Below are 24,722 nucleotides of genomic sequence, written 5' to 3' on the forward strand. Positions count from 1 at the left end.
GTATCAATATTTTCTGCACGCGCCTGTGCGTGGAGATGGAAAGGTCTCGATCGTAAAAGCACCGATGATGGTCACGAGGACGGGAAAGAGGCTCTGGGGGAGCGGAAAGGAAGGACTCGATCGCGCGTGGGGGGAACGATCGAAGTCGGGGGCCGATTAAACGGAGGGGAATCTATCGCGCACGCGCTCGAGACGAATCGCGCGTGCGATCGCGTTGTCGCGGGCACCTGAAACGCAGTTTCCGCGAATCGTTGCTCGGTGAAAAAAGTGCGTGCGCGCGTGCCGCTCCGATCGGCACGGTATGTCAGAATGAGCCATCGATGCGCCATCGGTCCGGGAGTCGTCGCGCTGGTCCGATGAGAAGACGACGCAGGTGAGAACGACTCCGTTCCTATCGACGCATCGTTTGACGGAATAAAATCATCTCTTTTTCAATAATTATTCGTGAACGAACTTTGTCCAAGACTTGGAGGCAATTTCAGAAACTGGAAAATTTTCCAAGTCCGAAAAAAAACAAACATTAGAAGTGCAAGAATTTTAATTAACTGCTTAAAAACGATGTAGATTAATCATTTATTTATATCGCGATGTATATATATCATTCAATTATCTTTTATATAAATTCAATCTCCCGTGAATATGTGTAGTCCCCAAAAATTATATAAAAAATAAATTACTCGAACTATTATGTTTGATTGTGTTTGATCGAAGATTGTATAATTACTTCGTGTTTGCATATTTAAAACTGAATATTGTCATTGCATTCTTAGCCTGTGATTACATTATCATATCTTTATATATGTGGGATATGATAATAAATATATATTTATGTTGGATGAATAAAAATAGAAATTTATGCGACTCTCCGACCGCGTAGAGACTTCAATGCCTTTTACTCGCACAGGTGATGTCTCTCTCGTGTTCACGTTCGAGATCTTCGTATTTTTCTCGCGTGAGGACAGTTATTGGGAAAGGTAATATCTGCGCCACAGGTGCGGCCTCCCTAAGCGATAAGCGATTAGTACTGCTGATATAGTGCTTGGTATTCCGCTTAATTTGCAAACCTTGATTTTAGATTAATTGAACCGATTTCTGTTCACTAACTGGAAAATATAAATATTCGTTGACTTTAAATATATAACGCATAGTAAAATATTGCTAATATCTGCAATAAATATGCAAGAAACTGTGTTAAAATAATTTTCATATTAGACCACGTTTTATATTTATTATTATTTCATTATTATTTGAATTGTTTTGTTTGAAATATCAAAATAATATATATATTAGTTTATATTTTAAACATAATATATTTTATATTTTCTATTCATATAATTTTTTAACGCAGTATTATTGATTATGGCATTTATTCTATTAATATATTAAATTGTTATATTTGTGTAATATTTATTATATAATATGATTAACATATATATATATATATATATATATATATATATATATAATTTTATTTTTATAATTAAGGATTATAATAACTTTATATTTTTAAATATTAAATTTTATTTTATAATTTAATATTATTATATTAAGTAATATATCAAGATTATTTTACATTTTTAATATCAAGTAATATATTTTCCAAATATCTCAAGTTATGCACATATTTATATGTGTTAATTCCAGAAATCGCATTTGCTAAGGCCAGCCCTGCTACTCGGTAAACAAATGTGGCATTTAGAAACAGAACGGGCGCACGATAATCATATTCTCGATCGTAAGGCCTAGAAGAATCGTTGAAAATATCAGTTTGATATCGTCATCTTTATTTCGCTTGTAATTCGTCGAATTGAGACGCGAGAACGGAATACAAACATAACGGAAAAATGCTGGCAGCTTAATGCTGCGTTCTATGGTCTGAGAAAATTAACTCTGAGTAATATATAAAATTGCCTGTCTTCACGTATTATATTCTATAATTCTAACTCTATATATATAATAAAAATAGAGAAAGAAAAATCAAATTAAGCTTAATCCTCTATCGAATCGTGTTGCCTTTGGGCGACAGAAAATCAGATAAATGCAATAAAACGTGCTTCATTAACAAGATTTGACATTTTACAGGTATCTTTTCAAAGTATAATAATAAACGAAAGGTCAACATTGAGCGATTGAATGTAATCGATTTTATTTGCGAAACACAATTGTTCTTTTAACTATATTTCGTAGATCAATTTTCGCTGATTAAAAATCATGAAAGAGCAAAAAATGGAGTTCAAAAGAGTGTCGAATAATTTCGCATTGTAAAAGAAATAATATTAAGAAATAATATTTTTGCGATATATATAAGATGATTAGTCAAATTTCTCTTTGAAATTTAAATTCGCGTTTCATTCTAGCGAATATAGAATTTGAATCAAAATTTTAATTATTCTATTCTATATTCTATTAAGATATATTCACATGATAATATTAATGATAATTATAAATGTTAATAATAATTAATTTTTTGAAAATATGATTCAAGCTGAATTTCTCTGTTATTAATGCTGAACATTGCATTTACCGCTAAATGATATTAATAATACAGATATCAGACGAGAGAGAATGAACAATGAATTGATAATTTTGCCTTGCGTGTCGATCGCGGCCCATTTGCAGTCAGTCTTCGTGTCAATTACTCGCTCAGTATTCACGTGTAATAATATACAATTATGAGAATCAATCAGAATTTTTCTTACCGCGATTGAAGAATTTGTATCGTCTCTGCTTTCGCTCATGTGACAATGTACAATCATCATACATTTAAATTGGATTCGACAAAGTTATAAAGAGATGATTTAGGCAAAGTTTTTTTTTTTAGAACATGCAACTGTCAACGTGGAATCAGATTTATGAAATTTGCAAAATGCTTTTATCGTCATTATTATTTGTTAAAATCGAGAGAAACTTTGCGGCGTCTCGCACACGTTTGCTCCATTTTTGATCTCCTACGATAAGACATCGCTTCAAGCGGTTCAGTCACCGAAATCGCTCAATATGCAAAGCCGGCTACGCATTCGAAGGACGTAAACATCAGGACGGGACGCGACGTAACGATCGTCAATGCAAATCTCTGGAAACGAACGCGTTGCACGCCCGGTTTCTTTGCGTCGTACCACATGTGCGCGAGCGCGCGAGACGTGAAAAAAAATATAACGAGATCTAGCACGTCCGCGCGCGCATTTCATTTCGCTCCGGGCAAGGACGATCGCGTTATGCCATCGTCGCCGTGCTTTCACGCGGTGAGAAACGTGACGGTGCTTTCAACGAAAACGAGAACGCCGCCCGGTTTCGATCACACACGTCGCTCTCGCCGCGATTATCCCCGCGCTCGCGAGACATTTACGTCTGTAAATCATCCGTCGATTCATCCCTGACGAGGGGACTTTTCGCCCGTCATTGTCGAGCCCCGATCACGTGGGACCGCCTGTTGCACGACACGTGAAACCACGTGTTGCCCAGCACGTAGAACCACTTGTTGCACAGCCAGTGCATCAGCTGTTCCCGCTACGCGACTGCTGTACATACGTCAATCATCCCCGTGATTGCGTAAATTGTACCTCGTCAAATTGACGGAATAACAAAATTTCATGTCAAGGATACCGTAAACAGACAAATCACAGTTTTATTTCGATAAAATTTTCTTTGTAATCGTATTACATGTAATATGAAAAATATAGAATGCAAAAAATGATATTTATTTTATACAAGATATTTATTTTATATGAGAACAAATGAAGGAATATCGAAAAAGAATTATTTTTTAAAATCCTGCTACTAAAATATATTTTCCTAAGTAATTTTGTTGATTTCTTTATTTTCTCAGCATCTTGAATAATAAATTATTTAATTATTAAAATCGCGATATTACTTTATCGTTTGCGTTAAATATAAAATGAGAAACAGTTCGCATCTCTTTTATAACATGCCAGAGATAAAAAGAATCGAAAATTGCATCCATCATTTTTTGCGTATGCTATTATTACGAATCGTTGAATCTAGAACGAACAAATAAACCTTCGACTCTCCCAAATTCATCGCGAGGTTAAGGCCACCCCGTAAGAGTTTCGAGTGGCCCAGGTTAGGATCTAAAAGGCCTTCCTCCGGCTTCGGTTAGCGCCCTATATGGAGACGTTCGATGCCTACCTTCGCCTGATTCCTTTTTTTTTTTTTTTAATCGTCGACGTGCCGTTGCCTCGCGGGCTCGGATTAAAAATAAAGATCCTTCTAAGCTCAAAAGTGCGATCGTAATCCCCGAAACGCATAACATGGGGAGGGTGGCAACGAAAAAAGGGGAACAGAACAGAAAATCCACGGCCGTCTGCGCCCGTATATGGCCGTCCATTAACCACTTCGCACTTTGCCTTTTCCGCTAATGGATGACAGCGAAAATATCGTTCTGCGTGAACAGGCGAACAAAGCGATTTACGATTTGTCGACGAATGCAGCTGCTTTTCGAATGCATTGCAAATGTGTTCCGCGTTCTTGGTCAATTTTCTTTTATTTTTACGTCTCTCCGAGCGCGCCATTTTGCATACAAAAGTACGATAAACAATAAATTGTCTCGTTCTTAACATTGTGATACGTTCCTCGTTGGATTCGTCATAATTGAGATTTTTTTACGCAAGACTTTTTCGAATACGCGATATTTGTAACCATCGATGGTAACCTCTTTAATCCTTTCGTCGGAATCTTCTCTAATAAATTGGTCAGAAAATTGGCAAATCAAGGAATATGCAAAGTATCTCTTTCTTTCTTTCCTTTGATTTATATCTCTCCTTTTGAGACGCAGGCTTAATCTCTATTTTTTACTTAGTTAATTCTTTCTAAAGAACGCCTACTTGAGATTCTCCTGGGATCCTCGACAATCGAATTTCGTATGATTTATGTTCTATGAACCGGTTCCGCATCTCTCATAATCTTTTTTTTTACGCAAACTTGCAAAAATACTTCTTTTCAAGGTACGAAATCCATAAAAGGATATTTATCGCAGTTAAATCGAGAAATGCGGAAATAGTCTTTGTTTGTTTCTCACGTTTAATATAAATGGCGCTCGTTTGATTCTCCACTCGAGATATCGCATTGTATACGCAACTTGCGTAAGAGGAATAAAATTCGAATTCACACAGCATTCGGCGTTAAATGCGAGGTATGAAACACGAATGCAGCTGAGTTTTATTGAGAATACGCTCTATATGGTACCAACTCCAATCTGTAAACTCTATTCAGTCACGTCCAGAATGTTAATCATCTTTTGCACAATTTTTGCAAATATATTTCTATTCTACTCTGACTCTCTCTCCTTCTCTCAGCTAAAAAAAAAACAAGTTTCCCTTAGAAATCAAGCATGTGAAATTTCCTCGACAATTGTCTAATTGCCTCTGTCTTTTACACGAGCAATCTTCTTCGCGTTCCTCCGTTTCCTTGACTCGATTCGCGAAATCCGTTCTAATCCGCGCCGATCCTCGCCGGGGAAGGCACTCGTTATTTTTCTCGGGATCGCGAAATAAATCGGAGATCGCGCTTCTCTCTCGGCGTGACGAAGCCGAGGAACGACATTGGCGACAGCCGAAACCTCTTTTGTCGCAGAGTGAAAGACGTGGGAAGGGAGGAGGGCCGAGAGAGCGAGTGCGATGCCGCGAACGCAGGAGGACAGAACAATCGGGAGCCAGATAAGCGAGAGAAAGAAAGAGAAAAATAGAGAGAGAGCGAGAGAGAGAGAGAGAGGAGAGACGAGGTCAACAAGGTGCCCGATATGGTATCCCGCGCGACCGCCGTGAGTGCCATTTTATTTTACACGCATGATGGTCGTGTGTGTACAAGCATGTATCGCGCCTGCCTACGCCTGTTTGCAATTAGCAGCGATCATGTGGCTGGCCGCTAACCTGCCGAATGCAATTTTCGTACATCCGCCCTGCGTGTGAGGCTTGTCTCTCTTTAAAAAAAAAAAAAAATGTCTTTGCGCAAGAAGCGCGAACGTTTTGAAAAAAGTCCCGCATCCGTTTCGTCGATGTCCATAATTGGCGCGATGCGCGCTTGATTCATACAACTACGTAATTATAATTTTCTAGTGTCATATGGCGAAGACTAGTACTAGTTTATTCCTTGGCAAGGTGATCTTCGGAGAAACGAATAAAAATAGATCGATTCGCTAAGGATTTTCCAAAGCAATCGAAAATTTCTTACGTTTATCTGAAACACATAGACTCTGATAATCACGATTTGCGTCTCAGGCTCTTAATCTTTGTCTTTATTTTTGTAAAAAAAAAAAAGAGAAAAAAATCTGGTCGCAAGATTTCTCATCCGCAGCACAATCATCCAGCAATTTACACTTTTCCTCGTGGGAAATATCTCTCGAGTTCAATTTTTGCTCGCGCGAACGATTCAATTAACGAGACCGCGCGATCCTCTTTGGATAACATCAGAGTCTGAAGAAAAGAAACTAGACCGTTCTAGTCTTTGTTTTTTTTACACCTTAAGATCGTCCGCGGTCTTCCTAAGATGGGCAGCGGACGTAAACGCGCTCAAGCGAGCATCTCTCGAGGTCATCGTCGAGAAACGGATATCTTTCGCGACGAGGGAAGCTCTCCTGTGCGTATATTATGCGTTTAGCTTCTAGCGAGAGCACTCATAAACGTGAATCATCGCGATGCATCTCTCAGATAGAGACCTGCCTCTTTATATGTTATATTCGGATTTGCAGCTGATACCGCCTGCTTTCGGCCGGTCGGTGTCTCCTCTCGTGGTCCTTAATATTCAAGCGGTCTATTTTTAAGCGTGACTAGAACGAGGTATGTGCATGCTCGCGGTGACGCAATCCTATGGTCTTTCCCCTTATATTTCCTTCCCTGCCGCTCTTCCTCTCTTGAGCGCGCGCAATCGCCTAGCGATGGGATCGAGCGAAGATGGGATCGCGCAAACTTTCTTTTTATTTATAATTAATTTTTGTTTATAAAAAATTTTAGATGCCTTTTTTATTAAAGAAAAAAAGGAAGAAACTTAAAGAATCCGTCGTTGAAAGAACGTTCGGTTCTTTTGGAACATCTTGTATATACCTGTGAAGGTATCAATCAATATATACACCATGTGTGTATATTCATCTTGATCCCGTCGCTACCTATCCTATCTCGCTACTATCGAAACTACCCGGCCTGTCGCTCCTTCTCCATTTTCCTACGCACTCTCACTCCGCCCGTCTCTCTCCGTTCCTGCGTTACAATGACTTTCTCGCTCCTTTCCGTTAACCGCCTATATCCGGTGGCGTTTGTATCATGAACGGTGACCAGCATGTAATATTCTCTTTTTCAAACGCAGAATCTAATAAACGCATAATAAATCTTTCCCTCGGAAATTATTCATTCCGTTTAATTAACTGACGGTAATTATAATATATATGTAATTTTTTCACGTAAAATTTTTAACGAACATTTATTTATTTATTTATTTATTTAACCGGAGAAAAAATTCATATTTATTTATTTATTTAAACGAGAAAGAAAATTCTTTTAGTATAAATAATTATGATAACAAATTATTTACATCGATAAAGGCCCAGAAGATAGAAACTAACGAAGAGACAATGAACTAAGAGATATATGAAAGAGATAATAATCTGCGCGATCAAAAAATTCATTTACCATTAAGCATATCTAATTTAGGGGTTTGAATCTAGAAGATACAGTTTCTCATAAAAAAAACTAAATTGTTTCTTAATATTCGTTACAACAAAATTTGGATACTATGCACAGGACATTCATTTCATTTTTTTATTCTCTTTCAATTTCTTCAGATCTTTTTCTCCTTGATGATGACACACGGACTCGCGTGTAACGAGTACTTTGGTACGTATATCCGGTCACGTATGCGCCGTTATGGAGACACGCGCTTCAACCTAGACCTCACTCTTGAGACCTCGATCCACTCCACTTGTTATTGCGAATTCGCCGTTTTATGAGCAGACCGCGATACGATCCAGTCCGGAGAATCATTAATCTTCGCGCCGTAAATGAAGCGTTTTCACGCTTTAATACAAAGCGATCACAGTCCTCGCCGCTTAGGAAATTCACTTTTTGCTCGATGATTGAGTCAGAGTTCGGCTGAGAGGCAAATACGCGAATGTGTTCTTCGAATCGCGACTGGTCGTCTTCGTTGATGTGGTCTTTTATCTTTCGGGTTCTATACTTCGTTCCCACGATTTTTCGGCGCTCTCGAACTATTCGTCATTAACTGAAGAATATTCGTTAATTGCTTCCAAGTAATAAAAAATAGACACGAGAAGAACCAATAAAATTTGACTAAAAGCTTTCTATTTAGCATGTAAAATATCAAAGTTCTTTCAAAATGTGTACTTTTTAAAGAATTTAATTTAATTCCTATAGACCTACTGAATAAAAATGTAATTATTCTACCAAGATTTTTCATTTTTACGATAACGTAAAATCGAGACTAAAAGAATTTTCGAAACTAAAAGGCGATAGCTTAATTTTGACGTGTTTTATGAGCATCTCTGCATCGATTAATTATGGAAAAAAAGTTTATTGCGAAATTTTAATGGCGTCGCGCGTTTGTCACGCAGCAATATCTATTTCTAGCAGCGGTGGCATCTCGTTTTAATGGGATATTAAGAATAATTATGCGATAACGACGTATCCTTTCGCAGAATACCGGAATACAATTAGCGTTTATTACACAAAACCACAAACGCTAGCAAACACGCGTTATAAATCAGACGCACATGTGTATTTGAATTAGTCTGAACGATTAATATCTCGTTGATCGATACGTTTTTAGCGGCAAAATATAATTATCACATGATTTATATCAGTTAATAGTGCTTATTGATAATTTCGTTTAAATTTGATAAATTAATTCGAATTAATAGAGGATTATAGTATCTAACAGATGCTATATCGCAAGCTAATGGGATTCTTTTACTGCTTTTTACAGACACTGGAAGATCAGCATTCGCAGATGCAGCAGCCAGCATCATGGATTCCCACGTCGGACTCGACTACATCGTGGATAATCCTGATTATTGCGTCAAGCTCGCCTCAGGTAAATTATTAACAACGTTTCCGATGCCATAATCTCGCGCTGTGGGATCCACCCTACGTATTAAACGTCTTGGATTGCAGCGTTGGAAACGGCGTGTCCGTCCGTGAAGAAGCAAGTCGTGGAGCTACTGTCGGCGTTATGTGTCTATAGCCAGGATGGCAGACAGAGAGCTATCGATACTCTTCACATATACCAGGTGATTATAATCCCGAGGTGGAATTATATCCGCAGAGATGCAATTTCCGCTTATTTCTCTCTCGCGTCGTACTCTGTTAAACTGAATCGTTAAAAATGTCGCTCATAAAAACAGTAACACTAGATCAGCATGAATATTTTACAGTAGAAATATTTTGCTCTTCTGTTTTATATTCCACTAATTATAACGGAAAATTATATACATTTGCAAGATAATAATAAAAATTTAGAGATTTTATTTTTTTTATTTATTTTTGTATTGATATTTCTAGGAAGTTTTGTCTTTTTCTTATTTATTTTGAATTAATATTTTTTGGGGGGAAGCTTTTACATAAATATATCTAAAACGAAATATGTATAACTAGTATTCAAAAATTCAGAATTACATGCATATTACTACATTTTTTAATTCCAAAATAAACCCACAAAAAATAAATAAAATATTCACATCTATGTAATTAATACACATATTTCTTTAATAAAAAATATATTACTATAAATATATTTAAAAAAATATATATATATTAAAAATATATTACTATAAATTTATGTTATATATAATATAAGATATATTTTTTTAATGTAACTGATTGAAGCAATCACTGATTGATTCTCTCAATGAGGTTTCATTGATTTAAAACGCTATACTTTCTAATTGAAACTATTTATAATTAATCACTGCTTTTCAATGATAATATATTGATTCCATTTAAGAGAATACGTATAGTTTGTCGGCCCGATAAAGACATTCTCACTCGAAACGTTCATTATAAATACTCTTGGGACAAATTATACATCATCGACAACGCACAATGTATTGTATCTGCTCATTGTAAGATAGCCCGAGGAGCGCTGCGCTTAGGTAAAAGTCACGCGGTTCAAGGTCTCCCCCTTCAATGAATAAAAGAAAGAACGCTGTGATATTAACTCCTGCACACAAGTAAGAGTGAGTTGCCGTAATGTGTTCCATTGTGTTAAGCATCGCGAGCCCGGCGCGTTGCGAAATTTATTTTTATCGCCGTGCAATTTGCATGTACATTCAAGAAACGAACGCGACGACAGATTACCGGTCGTTCCTCTTTCATCGCGGATGAAAATAAAGAGGTTCACATAGCATTAAATAAAAAAAGTGTGTTTAGTTACTATAAATAGGTCTTGCTGGAGATGATTTTCGATTTTAATTATAGCGCAAAATGGCTTTCGAAAAATAGATAAAGAAAAGTAGAAATTCATCTCGCGAGAACGTTGACCGATGTCTTTGTTCCCGCGCTGGAATATCCCAAGAGGCGATGTTTCCCGGAATAGACGAGCGACGATAACGGGCGATCTTGTATTAAGATTTATATTCGTATGTATATAGGAACGGAAGGGCGAGCGTTATCGATTGCGAGTCGTGGTCGACGAGCTGCAGAAAGCGACGGCGGAGGATTACCAGACGGCATTGCTGGCGTTCATAAATTGTTTGGTCATCTCGACGCCGGTGCTCAAGGATCGCATTCGTATTCGCAACGAGTTTATCGGTGAGTGAAAGAGATCGAGTCTTCTTGACGGATGCCCACGCGCAGCTTCCTCTCAATTCTGCTCGATAATCGCGCATCAAAAATTCCTCCTATAAAGATGAATGAAATAGAAATAAGACGGAATTGATTACACACTTGCGAAACTTTAAGTTTGATAGTTACAAGTAGATGAATCTGATAGATTTTTTTGACGCTGGAAACGAATCTGGCTAGAATTTCTCCAACACGTCAGGTTTTTAAGTAATTTGTTTTTTTAAGTAATTAAATAGTCCAAAAATGATTATTTTTATTTTAATTTCATGAATTTATTATGAGGGAACTTAATTTTTTGAAATATTTCTGCCAATGGTATCGTATAATATTAGCCTTCACCTTTTAAATCCACTTGTCGCTACATGATTTTTTTTCGCTGAGATATACAATTATAAGACTGGTCATGCGTAATGGTTTAACAAGCCATTCCATGTGAACCGTATTACCTCTCTGTCTTACTACAAATTAAAATTTAGGTAAAAATATAAATTTGTGAATGCCACCTGTCATTGTTTAAAATTAAAAATGGCGGACAGAATCACAATAAAAAGATATAAAATTTAGGAAAATTTATCAAAATATGTAATAACTATATTAGATGTATTTTCTACAGGGCTTTTCGACAACCAAATCTGACAGATGTAAGTCTTTAAATTTCAAGATGGCCATATGTGAATTTGCCATATTGATGCCTATGTAAATTTTCTTTAATGTAAATTTTCTTATAATTTTATATTTGTATATTTCGGCGAAAAAAAATCGTGCAGCGGCAATCGAAAACGTGTTTAAAAGATGAAGATTAGTACTATACGATGCCATTGGCAGAAATATTTCAAAAAATTAGGTTCTTCCATAATAAATTCATAAAAGTTGCCGAAATAACGATTTTTTGATTATTTAACTATAAATTACTCGAAAATCTGACTGAGGAATTTCTGCGACCAGATTTGTTTTCAGCATCGAAAAATTTATCAAATTCACCTACGCTTTTTGTACCTGACCTTCGCAGGCCTGTGTTATCTCTTTTGTTCTCCTTCCTTTTTGATTTGTTTTAATTTTTGCTTTGCACTCAAGATGGATTTACAAATATTTAAAATCTACATTTCTATAGTTCCACAACGATTTCAATGTGCGATTTTCGTTTCAGGCCTCAAGCTCTTGCCGATTTTGAACGAGTTGCGGTGAGTACACTACGTCGACTATCTGGAATTGCGGTGTTTTTACTAATTAATTAATTAACACTTTAACGTTGTGGAATAATAAATAATAATGAATGTGTGAAAGGAGACGCTTTATTGTACCCATACCATCTCTCCTTCGCACACCGCTTAATGTTACGCGCACTTTGTGTAATTAAAGATAATTACACTAAGGATTCATGGTTCACTAACGAGGGAGGATCCCTTTGCGACGGTGGCGAGTCTGAATATCGATACACATTTGCATGCAATAATCCAAATAATATGTGTTCTAATAAATAAATACAAATCATAAATGATTTAATTTCTTGTCATATTATTATTTCTCGAACGGCTAAAATAAGTTTGCATTTGCACACGGGAATAGAATCTTATTTGTATTGTTTTATATTAAGTATCATCAAAATTATTGAATGTTCTTTTAAGAATAATTTTTCTAGTCAATTTGCTAAGGGAAAATCATATCATATTTCCAAATAGCTCAAAAAAAAATTTTTTTTAAATATTCGGTGGTTTTGGACATCCTGTATGTATAAGTAATTTTGCTGATTTTTATTTAGATAAAATAATATGATTGTCATTTCAGATTAAATTTTTTTACGCGACATTCTTGTTCGCGTTTTCAAGGCGATAATATTAAACGTTTCACGATCATGTACTTTATTCGCTTATCAGTACACAGTCATTGTTGAGCAAACAGTCGCTACTATTATGCTAAAAGTACATAAGGCAATCATGCGATATCGATCGTTTGCTTCACCATAAAGAATAAAATCAAATCTATAAAAAAAGAAATTCGGTAATAAATCTGCATGATCGTCGATCAATGTCTCTTTCTTGAAAAAAAATCGCTTTTGTCGAATTATGATAGCTTTTCGTATTCCTAAGGATACGAAATATCGTAGGAAAATGTTCTCGTTAAATTAATTCAGTACGCATTAATTCAGACAGACGCAACATCTGAGAAATGATGCTTTCATCGGCGACGCCAATGAGCGAGAAATAGAATCAAGTATACTATGTATCAGGGCAATTCATCTCTCTCTCTCTCTTTTTCTTTCTCTTTTTCTCTGTTCAACTTTAGTGAACAGAGAAATCTCATTAAAATTTAATTTAAATTTAATGTAATTAAATTAAATTAAAATTTAATTAATTTAATTAAAATTTAATTTAACATCTCTAAAGAGGGTTTATAGAATTCTAAAAAATGAGAATCTATATCTTGATAAATGCACCAAGTAAAATATATGCATATGCCTTGTTCTCGTTTAAAATTTTCGCGTACAATTAAAGAATTTTTAGGCATTACCATCCGCTGTGGCTCTTAATCGCTAGTTTCTTGTCGTGTTGTTTAATACATATAGAGCCTAATTCCTTTCAATTTATTTAATTAATTTAATTGACAAAATAAATAAGAATGGAATGTATGTAAGTATTTGAATGAAACAGGAGGAGAGAAGGATGGCGATCGACAAAGTGGGGAAGGGAGGAGGGATAAAAAAAAGGGCCGCAAAGGGAGAGGAGGGGGTCGGGAGAGGCCCGAATTAACTCCTCACTGACACCGCGATGCACCTGCGACCGCGTCGTCGCTCCAGCGCGATGCAGCGACGCGTGGCGTCGCCAGAAATGCATCCGCCGTCGCGACGCACCGGCCGGCCGGCGTCCTCGGCGTTTGCATCCTCCGAATCCGTCTCGCATCCCGCGACCCGCTTGATCGAGTACCTGTCGTTTATTGTCGCGCTCGTGTACGTCGTCGTCTCTCTCTTTGTCATCTCCGCGTCGATGCATTTAACGTCCATCAACGGTAAGGAAGAAGGGAGAGAAAAAAATGTCATTGTGTTCGCCATCGACCGAGGTGTCGCAAAATATTTCTCCCGGTTGCACCAGACAGTGTCGTAAAGAATGTTAATTATTCTCGACGCATCGCGTTGATGAATCGCATCATGATTTTACTTCTTTGTTTTTTTTTTTTCTCATGTGTGAAACCGGGATTCCTAGTAGCATAATTTGAGAAGAAAAAAATCCGCTTCAACTCGGAGTTTATTTTTACGTTTGAGGATACTACTCTGTCGGAATGTAAAATATTCTTTTTTTTTTTATTTTACGCACACATTTAGACCCATCCATTTTGTCGCGCGAGGCGCGTGAAAATTTCAAGTATCTTAAGAAGAGACGCGTCTTTTGGAGAATTCCTTCCGTCTTCTTTTTGCTCTTCCAACTCTAACAACGCCCGGCATTGCTTCCCGTGAGTCACGGCCGTGCTCTCGGCGTTCGCAGTCGTGTTCTTCTTTATCCGCTTCTGTTTTGCTCGTGGCGAAGATCGATGGCAGGATTGGACCGTCCCGGCGAGTATTTTGGTATACGCTCTCTCTCGGTAGGACACGCGCTGGAGGTCTCCCAGACTGTTCTGGATGCTCGACCTATCTCTCCGTTTGAATCTTAATTGCGTCTGTCTTCCCGGTCTCATCTCGGTGCTCTTTAACTTTAATCTGATTTATCACACGCGCCTTTTATCCGCGTTATTTCATCCGGGACCGACGAGCTTCTCACTCTTTCGACAGAATTAACGCGTAAACGCATTTAATTTTTTTTTTTTATTATAAATGTGCCTACAAAAATGAGGACTGTCGGGAGTGGTCTTCATTTTAAAATTCGTCGCAATCCGACACGCGCGCGTCTGGCGTTTCGCATATTCCGATCTATTTATTGGATCCGAGGATCTCTCGATGCCCCGAGATCTCGCTTCGGCGAATCCGCTGACTATTTCCGTGCGCTTTGAGGTAGCAAAATCCTCTATAGAACACGTCCAAACTATTCGGGCGATTTGCGACTCGCCCAAGGGATTCTCTACAGATTGGTGATTTGTGATCGCATCTGAGACTGTGACTTAAAGTGATTATTCCATCTATAAAATACGACATTTACATGATACTTTCGCGGCAAACTTATTGATCTTTTCTTGGCAGTATAAATATTCAAGAGCTGTATCTTAAATTTCTAAATCTCATTATAAACATTAAATCTGAATCCTTATTAAAACATAAAACATGAAGATGTGTCTCGAGAAGGAGGAAGAGACTTTACCGAAATAGAAGTCGAATTTCTAAAGAAAGCTCGCGGTCGAGCGAGCCGGAAATAGAGCGGACAACGTGTTGTCGGCTTGAAATATCCTCAGATCAGGAAAGTGGCGATTGTTCTTGCAGGAAGAGCCACGCGCCGGATGTAAGGGTGCAGCTGGACGCCTTCGAGGATCAACGGGAGACGGACGAGGAGCTCACCAATCACGGACCCCCCGGGATTGATCTTTCCTCTCATGTGGATGTGTTTTATGCTATCCTCGGTCAAGTGAGCGACTTCCGGCATTCTTAATATACTTTCCCTCGTTCGCCAGTATTTTTAACAAGCCTTTTCTCCTCTCGACGAGTCCTTGTGCGAAAGATTTCAATGTTTAAATAATTTTTACTTTGAAATATTAAAAGTGACATAAATTGTGCACAATTTACATTTCTTGTATCTCATTCAAATGAGTTTATTGCATCAAATTGTTAATCGCCAATCGATCAGTCACCAGTTAAAAGCTGCTGGCGATTTAAGTGAGACATCTGACAAAACGCAGCTTTTCTCAGGTTGCAGACACTCCGCAGGAGATACCCTTTTTGAGCGTCCTGCAGCATCTGTTGCGGCTGGACCCGAAAGACGCCGCCAGTGATCTGGCGTGGGACACCGCCGAGACCCTGGTGCATCGAGCCACGTTGCTGGAGAGTCGCGAGGATGCCACCAAATTGCTAAGATCGCCCAGTCTTCAAGTAAGTGTTTTATTTATGTTCCATTTCGCGGAAATAGAAATCGAAAAGCCCGAAGAAAGCGTCGATTCGCTTACGCAATCTCTTCTAATCTGGGCATTAGACGAGAACGATTGCGCGGTTCCCTTCCTCGTAAGAGACGCGATAGCAAATTTATCGGTTCCATTCGTTGAGCGACTTTCGCCGATTACGCAATCTCGTGAAGAGACCCTCGGTGTGGCGTCTACATTACATCAGATCGTTTAAATTTCTCGATCATCTCGCGGGTATCGTCATCAATGTCAACCGCGCTAACGCAAACTAATATAATGCAACACGCATGCATGTGTGCAACACCCGTCGTGTACTTTTACTTTCTGACCGTACTTGACCGAAAGACGCGAGTCCATAAAAGAAGAAACTCGTACCACGCCTCATGTCGATGAATCACGAAGCGTGTACTCGCGCACATAAATGCGTTTCTTCCGTAAAGATTTTGCAAAGAATACGATTCGCTATTAAACTTTATTTGCGAAACTCTCTCGTTCATTCTTTTACAAATAGCAATTTAATTAGAATACAATAATTAATTGTATACAACAGATACATTCTCATTCTATAATATTATGCATTCCGTTCTTGCACAAACATAATCTTTCGAAAAATATATTATCTCTTTACAAATAAGTATATGTAAATATATGTAAATATTAAATATATTTAACGGTTGATGCGATATCTATATCAAAATTTTTCTTCTGCTTTCAATTTTCGATTTAAATGCACATTTTAAATAATTAAATCACTCTTTTTATTTAATCTATAATTTTGTCCAAAGCTCTTCTTCTAAATTTCTAAATGAGAAATTTAAAAAATTCATTATAATATATAATTTAAATGATGTAATAACATATATTTAAATTATATATAACAGATATATAAATTATATTATAATATTATAATAATTATAATATAAATTTTTTATAGTTATATAATTTTCATATAATGTGTATAATATAAATAATATATATATTATACATAATTATTATATAAATAAAAAATATATATTATATAAATCTATCGAAACCCCTTCCATAAACGCGTAAGAAAATTAAGATTGAAAATAGGAATCGACTGAGGTATCACGGGGATGATTGGTACTTTCAGACGAATCTATGCTGTCACTGCCGCGGCACCGATCAAACGTGCGGAACGTCGCGGAAAGCATCGCTGCCGGCCAGCAGCGGTTCGACGGGACCCTTATCGCCGCCACCGCCGCCGCCACCCCCGATTCCGACGACCTTCGGCCCATCATCGAGTACCAGCGGTTTCGTTCTACCTCCCCCGCCGCCTCCGCCACTCGTCGTCAACGTTGCTGACGCGCCGATGGAGCCGCCGATGCCACCCCCCCTTCGCGTGCTCCCCGTCGCGCGCGCGCTTACCCCCGAACCCCCTAGCAATCATGCCAAGTTGCTGCCGCAACAGGAGATCCCTGTCCCCAAGACGAAGATGAAGACGATCAACTGGAACAAAATACCCAATCATAAGGTATTTAAATTGGGAAGAGAAGAGGGGGTGGAATAATGCTTTCAGAATCTACCTTTTTTCGTTCCCTTATTGCACCGATAACCGCAGGTGATCGGCAAACGAAACATTTGGTCTCTCGTGGCGAACGAGCATCAGAATTCGCCGATGGCGGACTTGGATTGGGCCGAGATGGAGGGTCTCTTCTGTCAACAAGCACCGCCGTTGATTCCACCGGCGACCTGCTCGTCCTCGTGCGGCGTCGGCGTCGACGTCGAACGACGTCGTCGAGAACCGACGGAGGTTGCTTCCATTTTCTCTTGGCAATATAATATACTGAAAATTTCATGTATATTATTATATTTTCATTGCAATTTCAGATTGCGTTACTCGACGGGAAAAGGAGTTTGAACGTTAACATCTTTCTCAAGCAATTCCGAAGGTACGATAGAAGAAAGAAGGGACAGTGAAAATATTATTACTATTATTAACTAAAAGATATCACTATTATTTTCGATAGTTCGAATGAGGATATAATCCAGCTGATCAGGGAGGGTGGCCACGACGACATCGGCGCGGAAAAACTACGTGGACTTTTAAAGATACTGCCAGAAGTGGACGAGCTCGAGATGCTCAAAAGCTTCGACGGCGACAAGTCGAAGCTGGGTAATGCCGAGAAGTTCTTCCTGCAGCTCATTCAAGTGCCAAAGTAATATTTTGTCTTCAATTCTGTCATCTAATAAATCATAATATATTTTTCAAATAATAATATATTTTTCAAATAATAATATATTTTTACAATTTATCTATGTATTACAAATCTATGTTATAATACGTAGTTATAAGCTGCGTATTGAGTGCATGCTGCTGAAGGAAGAATTCGCTGCGAATATGAGCTATCTGGAACCAAGCATCAACTCGATGATACTCGCTGGCGAGGACCTCATGACAAATAAACCACTGCAGGAGGTGCTGTACATGGTTTTAGTCGCCGGAAACTTCCTCAACTCTGTATGTATTCAGCTTGCCAGTAAATTTTTTGACAATCTTTACGAATATATTTAATTTTATTATATTTTTTGTTATATTTTATGTTATATTTTGTTATATTTTATGTTTGTAGGGCGGTTACGCTGGCAATGCGGCAGGTGTAAAGCTTTCTTCTTTGCAAAAACTAACGGAAATTCGTGCGAACAAGCCGGGGATGAATCTGATACATTACGTAGCATTGGTACTGCGGATTAATATTTTTTTTGTTCATTATGTGTATACAATATATAAGTTTATTCAAGATTTTATATTATTTTTTAGCAAGCTGAGAGAAAACGAAAAGACTTGCTAAATTTCACAAAAAACATGACTGCTTTAGAAGCAGCGACAAAGTAAGTTATTCTATTATTACATATAATAATTAAATGAAGAGAAATAAAATTACTAATCCTGCAATAAACAATTTTCTATACACAAGAACGACGATCGAGCAACTTAATAACGAATTTAACACTTTGGATACGAAGATTAAAAAGATCAAAGGTCAAATTCAGCTCTCTTCGACCGAAAGCGATATACAGGAACAAATGGCACAGTTTCTTCAGGTAAGAAATGTAATAAATCTGTAATAAATCTAGATAGAAATCACGGCACGTGGAATAAAAAAGATAAGAAAATAATTAAAATATAAATGAATAAAATTTTTCTTCCGCAGATGGCTGAGCAAGAAATGGCGCAGTTAAAGAGGGACATGGAGGAACTCGAAGGAGTGAGACGATCGCTCGCGGAATTCTTTTGCGAAGACACGAGCGCGTTTAAGATCGAGGAGTGTTTTAAGATATTCCATCAGTTTTGCCAAAAGTTCAATCAGGCGATCGCGGAAAACGAGAGGCGGCGTATTCAGGAGGAGCAGGTCCTAGCGCGTCGCAAGCAGCGCGAGGAACAGCTACTGGCGAGAAAACGATTGCGTGAGTGTATCTTGCACAAAAAGCGTTGTTTTATACTTTAGATTTTAAGAGCTCTTATTTTTTTCACATAAAGCGATGAAATACTTTTAAAAATTGATAAATGTTTAGTTTATATTCATTGCAATAGTGTATTTTCTTCTCTTTTTCTTTGTCCTGTTCCTTTAATTAATATACTTTAATAATATTTTTTCAACAAGTAAGATTTGTGTTCGTTAAATATGCAGTGAGCAATCAAGCGGAGACACCAGGCTCGGAATCCGAGTCTAATCTGATGGACTATGGATTATTCGACCTCCACACCGGTTTACCTCAAAGAAGTTACAGCCGTGGTGAGGCCAAGGTAAATTTTATCATCTGCTTAGCATCTACTTAACATCTCGTTGTAACATATAATGTTCTTGGCAAAATTAAATGCGAACAAATTCTTCAAACAAGAAAATAGAAATCGAAGTGTAAAAAGAAGAGTATAAAATCGATTTCAGTATAATTTTGTATCGTAAAAATCTTATCTTAATTATATAAAATTAATCGACTTTTACATTTCAATCTGCAAACATGATCATAAAAGTATTATTGTAATCAAGTGGCTGTACAAAATTCTGCTCTAAATAATGTCCTTCGATTTTCCATATATCAGGATGAAATATTTTCGACATTTGTAGATGAGAAGATTGCAAAGTGGCGGCGTCACATCGGACGAGGACGTTTCCATCGTTGGGTCGCCCAATATCCGACGTCGTTTAGGATCGTGCTCAGGCGGTCCCGATCAACAATCTACCAAAGAAGACACATATTCACCAGGTATCATATCGCGCATCTTATAAAAAAGAAGCTATAAATTTAAAAACTTTATTCAATCATACAATTATTAGTTTAGTGACTGATCAAGTTTTCAGGAATAAAAAGCAATGTGTTTTCTGTGTGTGAGTCTTTGCACAATCGATTGCTTTATTATGTTTCGTAATCAGCCAAAGTATAATAGAAATGTACTTCAGAGATTCTTTCTTCTATTCGATAGATATCACGCCTAATGGCACGCTTCGTCGACGCAGGAGCAGGATACCCTGCGAGGATGATGACGGGAATCTAATGGATTTTTTGCGAACATCCGGACAAGACAATACGCGGGAGAGGAAATCGTGGGGAAGTTTAGGTATTTAATGCGCCAGTTGATACACTATCGAATTACTTGATCAATTTGAAATAATTATTATTTTTTACCGAAGATCGATCGTGGGCGCGAAGAGCTCGCGGACAGTCGCGAAGAGGGGATCTTTTGAACGCCGATTTTTCGGGAGATCGGGAACGACCGAGCTCGCCGTCTCCCCTCGCGGAGAGCAAGCCGTTCCTGCAGGAGGAGGAAGCGAAGCCGACCGGGTGAGTGTTTAATTTGATCTGAAAACCTGAAAAGTGATTATTCTGCTATAATTTTTATGTTTCAAGACTTGAAAAAAATAATAAAAATTCAAATCACTTATCATGTGTGGAAATCAGGAAAGCCTGGAGACAAAAGATCGAGGCGTGGCTGTCGGAAAACGAAAAGGAGGATCGCGCGGGCGAGCAGCTTCAGAGAAGAGCGAAGCAATTGCACCAGGCAAACCGACGGTCCTTCGAAGACTCGGGTGAGTTGCTCCCGTAATAATTAAATAATTCGTTCATAAGAATCTGGACATTGTGGATCTAAACGCGAAACGTTTCCTGCAGAAAACGAAGGCAAAAGCACGAACATTTTGACGGAAGATCGATCCGTGCACGAAGGAGGATTCTCTGAAGTTTACGATTGGCGACCGTCCGTCGAGAAAACGGATGTAATGCGCACAATGGAGGCCATTGAAGGTGAATACTTTTGCGAATTATGTCGAAAGTTGTCTCGTTGCGTCATGTTGTCGAGAATTAAATCTATACTACACTTTTATTATTTTTTTTTATTGATCAACATGCATTTTATCCATACTTTTACTTCTTTCAGAAGCTCAACCACTTTCGTCGCAGGATAAATCTCCTTGGCGAAAATCAAGCTTAAACGTACCAAATAGTATGGAAGAGACTGATCCGCGTTATTCCCGTAGATTTAGGTCGAGACACAATACGGAAAACGCTCTCGTTCCGAGCACACTGCAGGTGAGCATAAATATAATTCTTTGAAAAAAGATACAGTCTTAATTTAATAATAAATATATAAACATAATAAATACAAAAATATAATAATTATAATATAATAATTACAAATATATTAGCTATCTTTCATCTAAAATTTTTGATAAAAGAGAGAAATTTTTAAGATTTCAAAGGATTAAATTATGCGATATATTTACAGGCGATCAGAGAAGAGGACAGGAAGAAGAACAAGCTCAACGACGCTCTGAACATGGACACTCAGGATGAGTTGACCATCTATCTTCGGCAACCTTACACCGGGTCGCAAGCATCTGCAACCCGGCGATTCTCGAAGCTCGGCAAAAGACCCGCAGATGAAGAACGAATCAGCGATAAAATCGAGATTGATTCGGACAATATCGAGACGCCACCAGCGACCAGACGACTGTTTAGTCCTCCGAAGGAAGTGAAACCCGTGGAGAAGGAGCCATGCAAGAGAGAACGTTGCAGCAGCTCCCTCCAGAGTCGAGATATGAAGACTGCGATCCTGAAACCCATCAGCATGGATCTCGGTAACGGTAAGCGAGAAGAAAGAGAAAACGCGAGAGAAATAAAGAAAACAAAGTGTCTTGTATTCGGAATATCTCTTATCAATGATAATCGCTCGCAACTTTTCCAGGCAACTTTGACAGATATTCGGCAACACGACGTACTCGTAGATACAAAAAGACCCAGGATCCCGCGGGTGACAAGGACATGTCGAGCCCCGAGTTGGTCTGCGACGAGAAGCCGGTGCAGCGACCCAACACCCTCGCCCTGGCCGACGAGGATACCCGCGAGGACGAGGACGCCATGTTGCGCCTTTGGCAGGACAAGCTGAAGCGACGCGACATCGTTGCCTCATCATCATCGCTCGACATCGACGTCGCGCTGGCAGAGATCGCACGTTCCGGCGAAGATCTGCAACGTCTATCGACCACGACGTCGGAAACGACAACGACGATGAGTCATAGAAATTCAAGACTGCCGATCAGTCAACCACCGCCGCCAGTGGTAGCGGTGACCAACACCGTGTTGAGCCCGGTAATGCAAGAGTCACGACCACGTGAACCCGTCACGGTACTTGCTGAGCGAGCGGTGACAAGTCGCGAACGTCACCGGAGCATGATCGATCCGAGTCAGGTGAAGGAAGCGGTTCGCTTGACTAGCAATCCGCCTAGTCAGGTGAACCAAAAGCAGGAACCGTCGAACAGGAGCTTCCGAAGCGAGAATTCGATAGACGAGCGAGACGACGCGTCCAAAATCATGGAAGAGGAGAAGCGCACAGAAGAGCTGAGAAATGTCGAGGAAAATCTTGAGAAAAACGTCCGATCCGCGGACGATTCGGGGGATCGCCCGCTGATGACACGGCAGAACTCTATGTTCCGCAGCAGATTCATCCCTGATATAAGTGTGACATCGTCGCCGCCGGGCAAAGTCACTCGAGATCAGGAACTGAATGACGAAGGTTTCGAGGAGACGCAGAGCCTCGTTTCGGAGACCCTGAGCCAGGAGACGTCCTCGGGCAATTACGAGACAGACACGCATGACTCGACGCGATGTTCACCAGCGGAGTTGAGCTACGGTGGTGAACAGCGCAGACGTAGCATCACGGTAACGATGGACGATGACGATGTGGACAGCCGTAGCAAGCGAAGATCCTTGTCCGTCGACAAATTATCCAAGCCAGCATCGGGTAAGGTTTTCGGCAAGAAGGAGGCTGCAAGAAATGCGTCGGAAAAATCGAGTTTCCTGCCACGGGCTGCGAGCATGAAGCGCGAGTCCACGTTAAGGAAGACCGAGTCCCTGAAGAAGACTTCGAACGCCCAATCATTGTCGGGCATTCCGGGAACTTCGTTGAAGAATGAGGTGCAACGTTCTGGTTCCAGGAGTAGCTTGCGCAGTTCGCGAAGTTCCTTGAACAGCGCAACGTCCGTGAACACGGTACGTAATCTGGCCGCGAATCACGCGCATCTGCGTAGCTACACCTCGGCCATTCGCGCGCTCACCAACGACTTGAGGAAGAGTAGCCCGTCGAATAGTCCACTGCCGCCAAAGAACATCGTTGATAAGAGACGGCCGAATCCTCGTCAGGTCAGCGTCAGCAGGATACCCGCCAGCAGGAGCAGCAGCAGCGGTAGCAGCGTCGGACCGACAGCGAGAAGCCTTCGAAAAACATCGGAGGTTGGTACTCAAATTCAAATTTCAGTTTCTCGAAGAGTTTTTGAAAAATTATGTAGATTTTGATGGACGATTTTCACTCGAGCAAGTTTCTAAAATTTTACTGGAGTTACATTTTCACGTGATTTTTACACATCGGTCGACAGGTAGCAGCTGACATGCCAAAGGTCGCGAGGGGTCGACCCATCACTTCGCGTAGCAGCAGCAGCGGTAGCAGCATCGGTCAGCAATCGATCATGGGAAATCGATCAGCGATTGGCGACAAGACGTCCAGTACGAGAAGTAGATTAATTCAACCGCGAGCCGGGTCCAAGAGTCACAGCTTTATGCGGCCTACAGCTGCTAGTGTCAACAAGGGTTCCATACAGAACCTTCCGAAGAGTATCAAGGCCATGGTGAAGTGATGTCTCTCTTCGATGAGAAAACGAATTGTATCTGTAAGGTTGCCGAGAGAATTTAGAAAGTCTATTCATTTAACAATTACAATTAGAAGAATAACAAGCAGTATAAAATCGGTAAATATTGATAGCTGAAAAGCTGATGGATGTTATCGTAAAATATAGAGTTCGCAGGATTTAGATAATGAAGATTATGATTATTATTCTCGCTTATGTATTATGTCTCACAGTGTTAAGCCAAAATAAGTAAGATTATTTTAGTTTATTACGCAACTACCACACCAAACAATGCAAGTTTCTCGATTCGAGAGAAAGATAATCAAATCTATCTCCAGCTTTACCATGTTTTTATGACCAAGGAAACTTGAAGGAATGTCCCGATTTTTATGTTTGAAAAATGCCAAATTGCGGGAATTTTCCTTTTAGTACCCTAGAATATATTTATAAAATTATATGTAACATATTCGCGACTAATATAATGCGTACGATATATTGTAATTCTCTCTTACGACGTTAACATAAAGATAAATATTATATTGTAGAATATATATCCGGCACAATAAATTAACAGACATTTATAATGATGATATATAATACAATTCGAAAAATTTGATCGAAGAAATACACACGGAACATTATTAAATATAAACTTACAATTAATTACATATGCACATATACATATTTTAATACGAGAAAAAAGAAAAATAAGATTTGCAAACACATAATTCATATATATTGCACA

General features: G+C 38.9%; 1 protein-coding gene across 2 annotated transcripts; it reads left to right on the forward strand.

Annotated features, from left to right (window-relative positions):
- The first annotated feature begins 105 nt into the window (after nucleotides 1-105).
- Nucleotides 106-24,633, forward strand: LOC105250708 (serine-rich adhesin for platelets). Of its 2 annotated transcripts, none has more exons than XM_025408800.1 (26): nucleotides 106-373; nucleotides 8,947-9,054; nucleotides 9,135-9,250; nucleotides 10,610-10,769; nucleotides 11,950-11,983; nucleotides 15,205-15,346; nucleotides 15,628-15,807; nucleotides 16,951-17,331; nucleotides 17,419-17,610; nucleotides 17,688-17,749; nucleotides 17,828-18,016; nucleotides 18,147-18,318; nucleotides 18,431-18,538; nucleotides 18,619-18,689; nucleotides 18,776-18,902; nucleotides 19,013-19,265; nucleotides 19,490-19,605; nucleotides 19,928-20,066; nucleotides 20,284-20,418; nucleotides 20,492-20,642; nucleotides 20,760-20,887; nucleotides 20,970-21,101; nucleotides 21,235-21,386; nucleotides 21,583-21,940; nucleotides 22,042-23,585; nucleotides 23,729-23,986. In XM_025408800.1, exons 2-26 carry the CDS (start codon nucleotides 8,988-8,990, stop codon nucleotides 23,984-23,986), a joined length of 5,367 nt encoding a protein of 1,788 aa, XP_025264585.1. In that variant the 5' UTR covers nucleotides 106-373; nucleotides 8,947-8,987. The 2 variants fall into 2 exon arrangements, with proteins under 2 accessions (XP_025264585.1, XP_011255251.3); XM_011256949.3 differs by lacking the exon at nucleotides 106-373 and adding an exon at nucleotides 7,820-7,841 and having other exon boundaries at nucleotides 23,729-24,633.
- Nucleotides 24,634-24,722: the final 89 nt, after the last annotated feature.

Source organism: Camponotus floridanus, unplaced genomic scaffold (assembly GCF_003227725.1).
Source record: "Camponotus floridanus strain SB8 unplaced genomic scaffold, Cflo_v7.5 scaffold23, whole genome shotgun sequence".
NCBI lineage: Eukaryota > Metazoa > Arthropoda > Insecta > Hymenoptera > Formicidae > Camponotus > Camponotus floridanus.

Bases quoted from the DNA above. Each gene is read 5' to 3' on its own strand.
- LOC105250708 (XM_025408800.1), top strand. From the start codon at position 8,988: ATGGATTCCCACGTCGGACTCGACTACATCGTGGATAATCCTGATTAT. The intron at 18,903-19,012 runs GTAAGAAATGTA...TTTCTTCCGCAG, and splicing joins AAATGGCACAGTTTCTTCAG to ATGGCTGAGCAAGAAATGGC. The intron at 20,888-20,969 runs GTGAGTTGCTCC...CGTTTCCTGCAG, and splicing joins ACGGTCCTTCGAAGACTCGG to AAAACGAAGGCAAAAGCACG.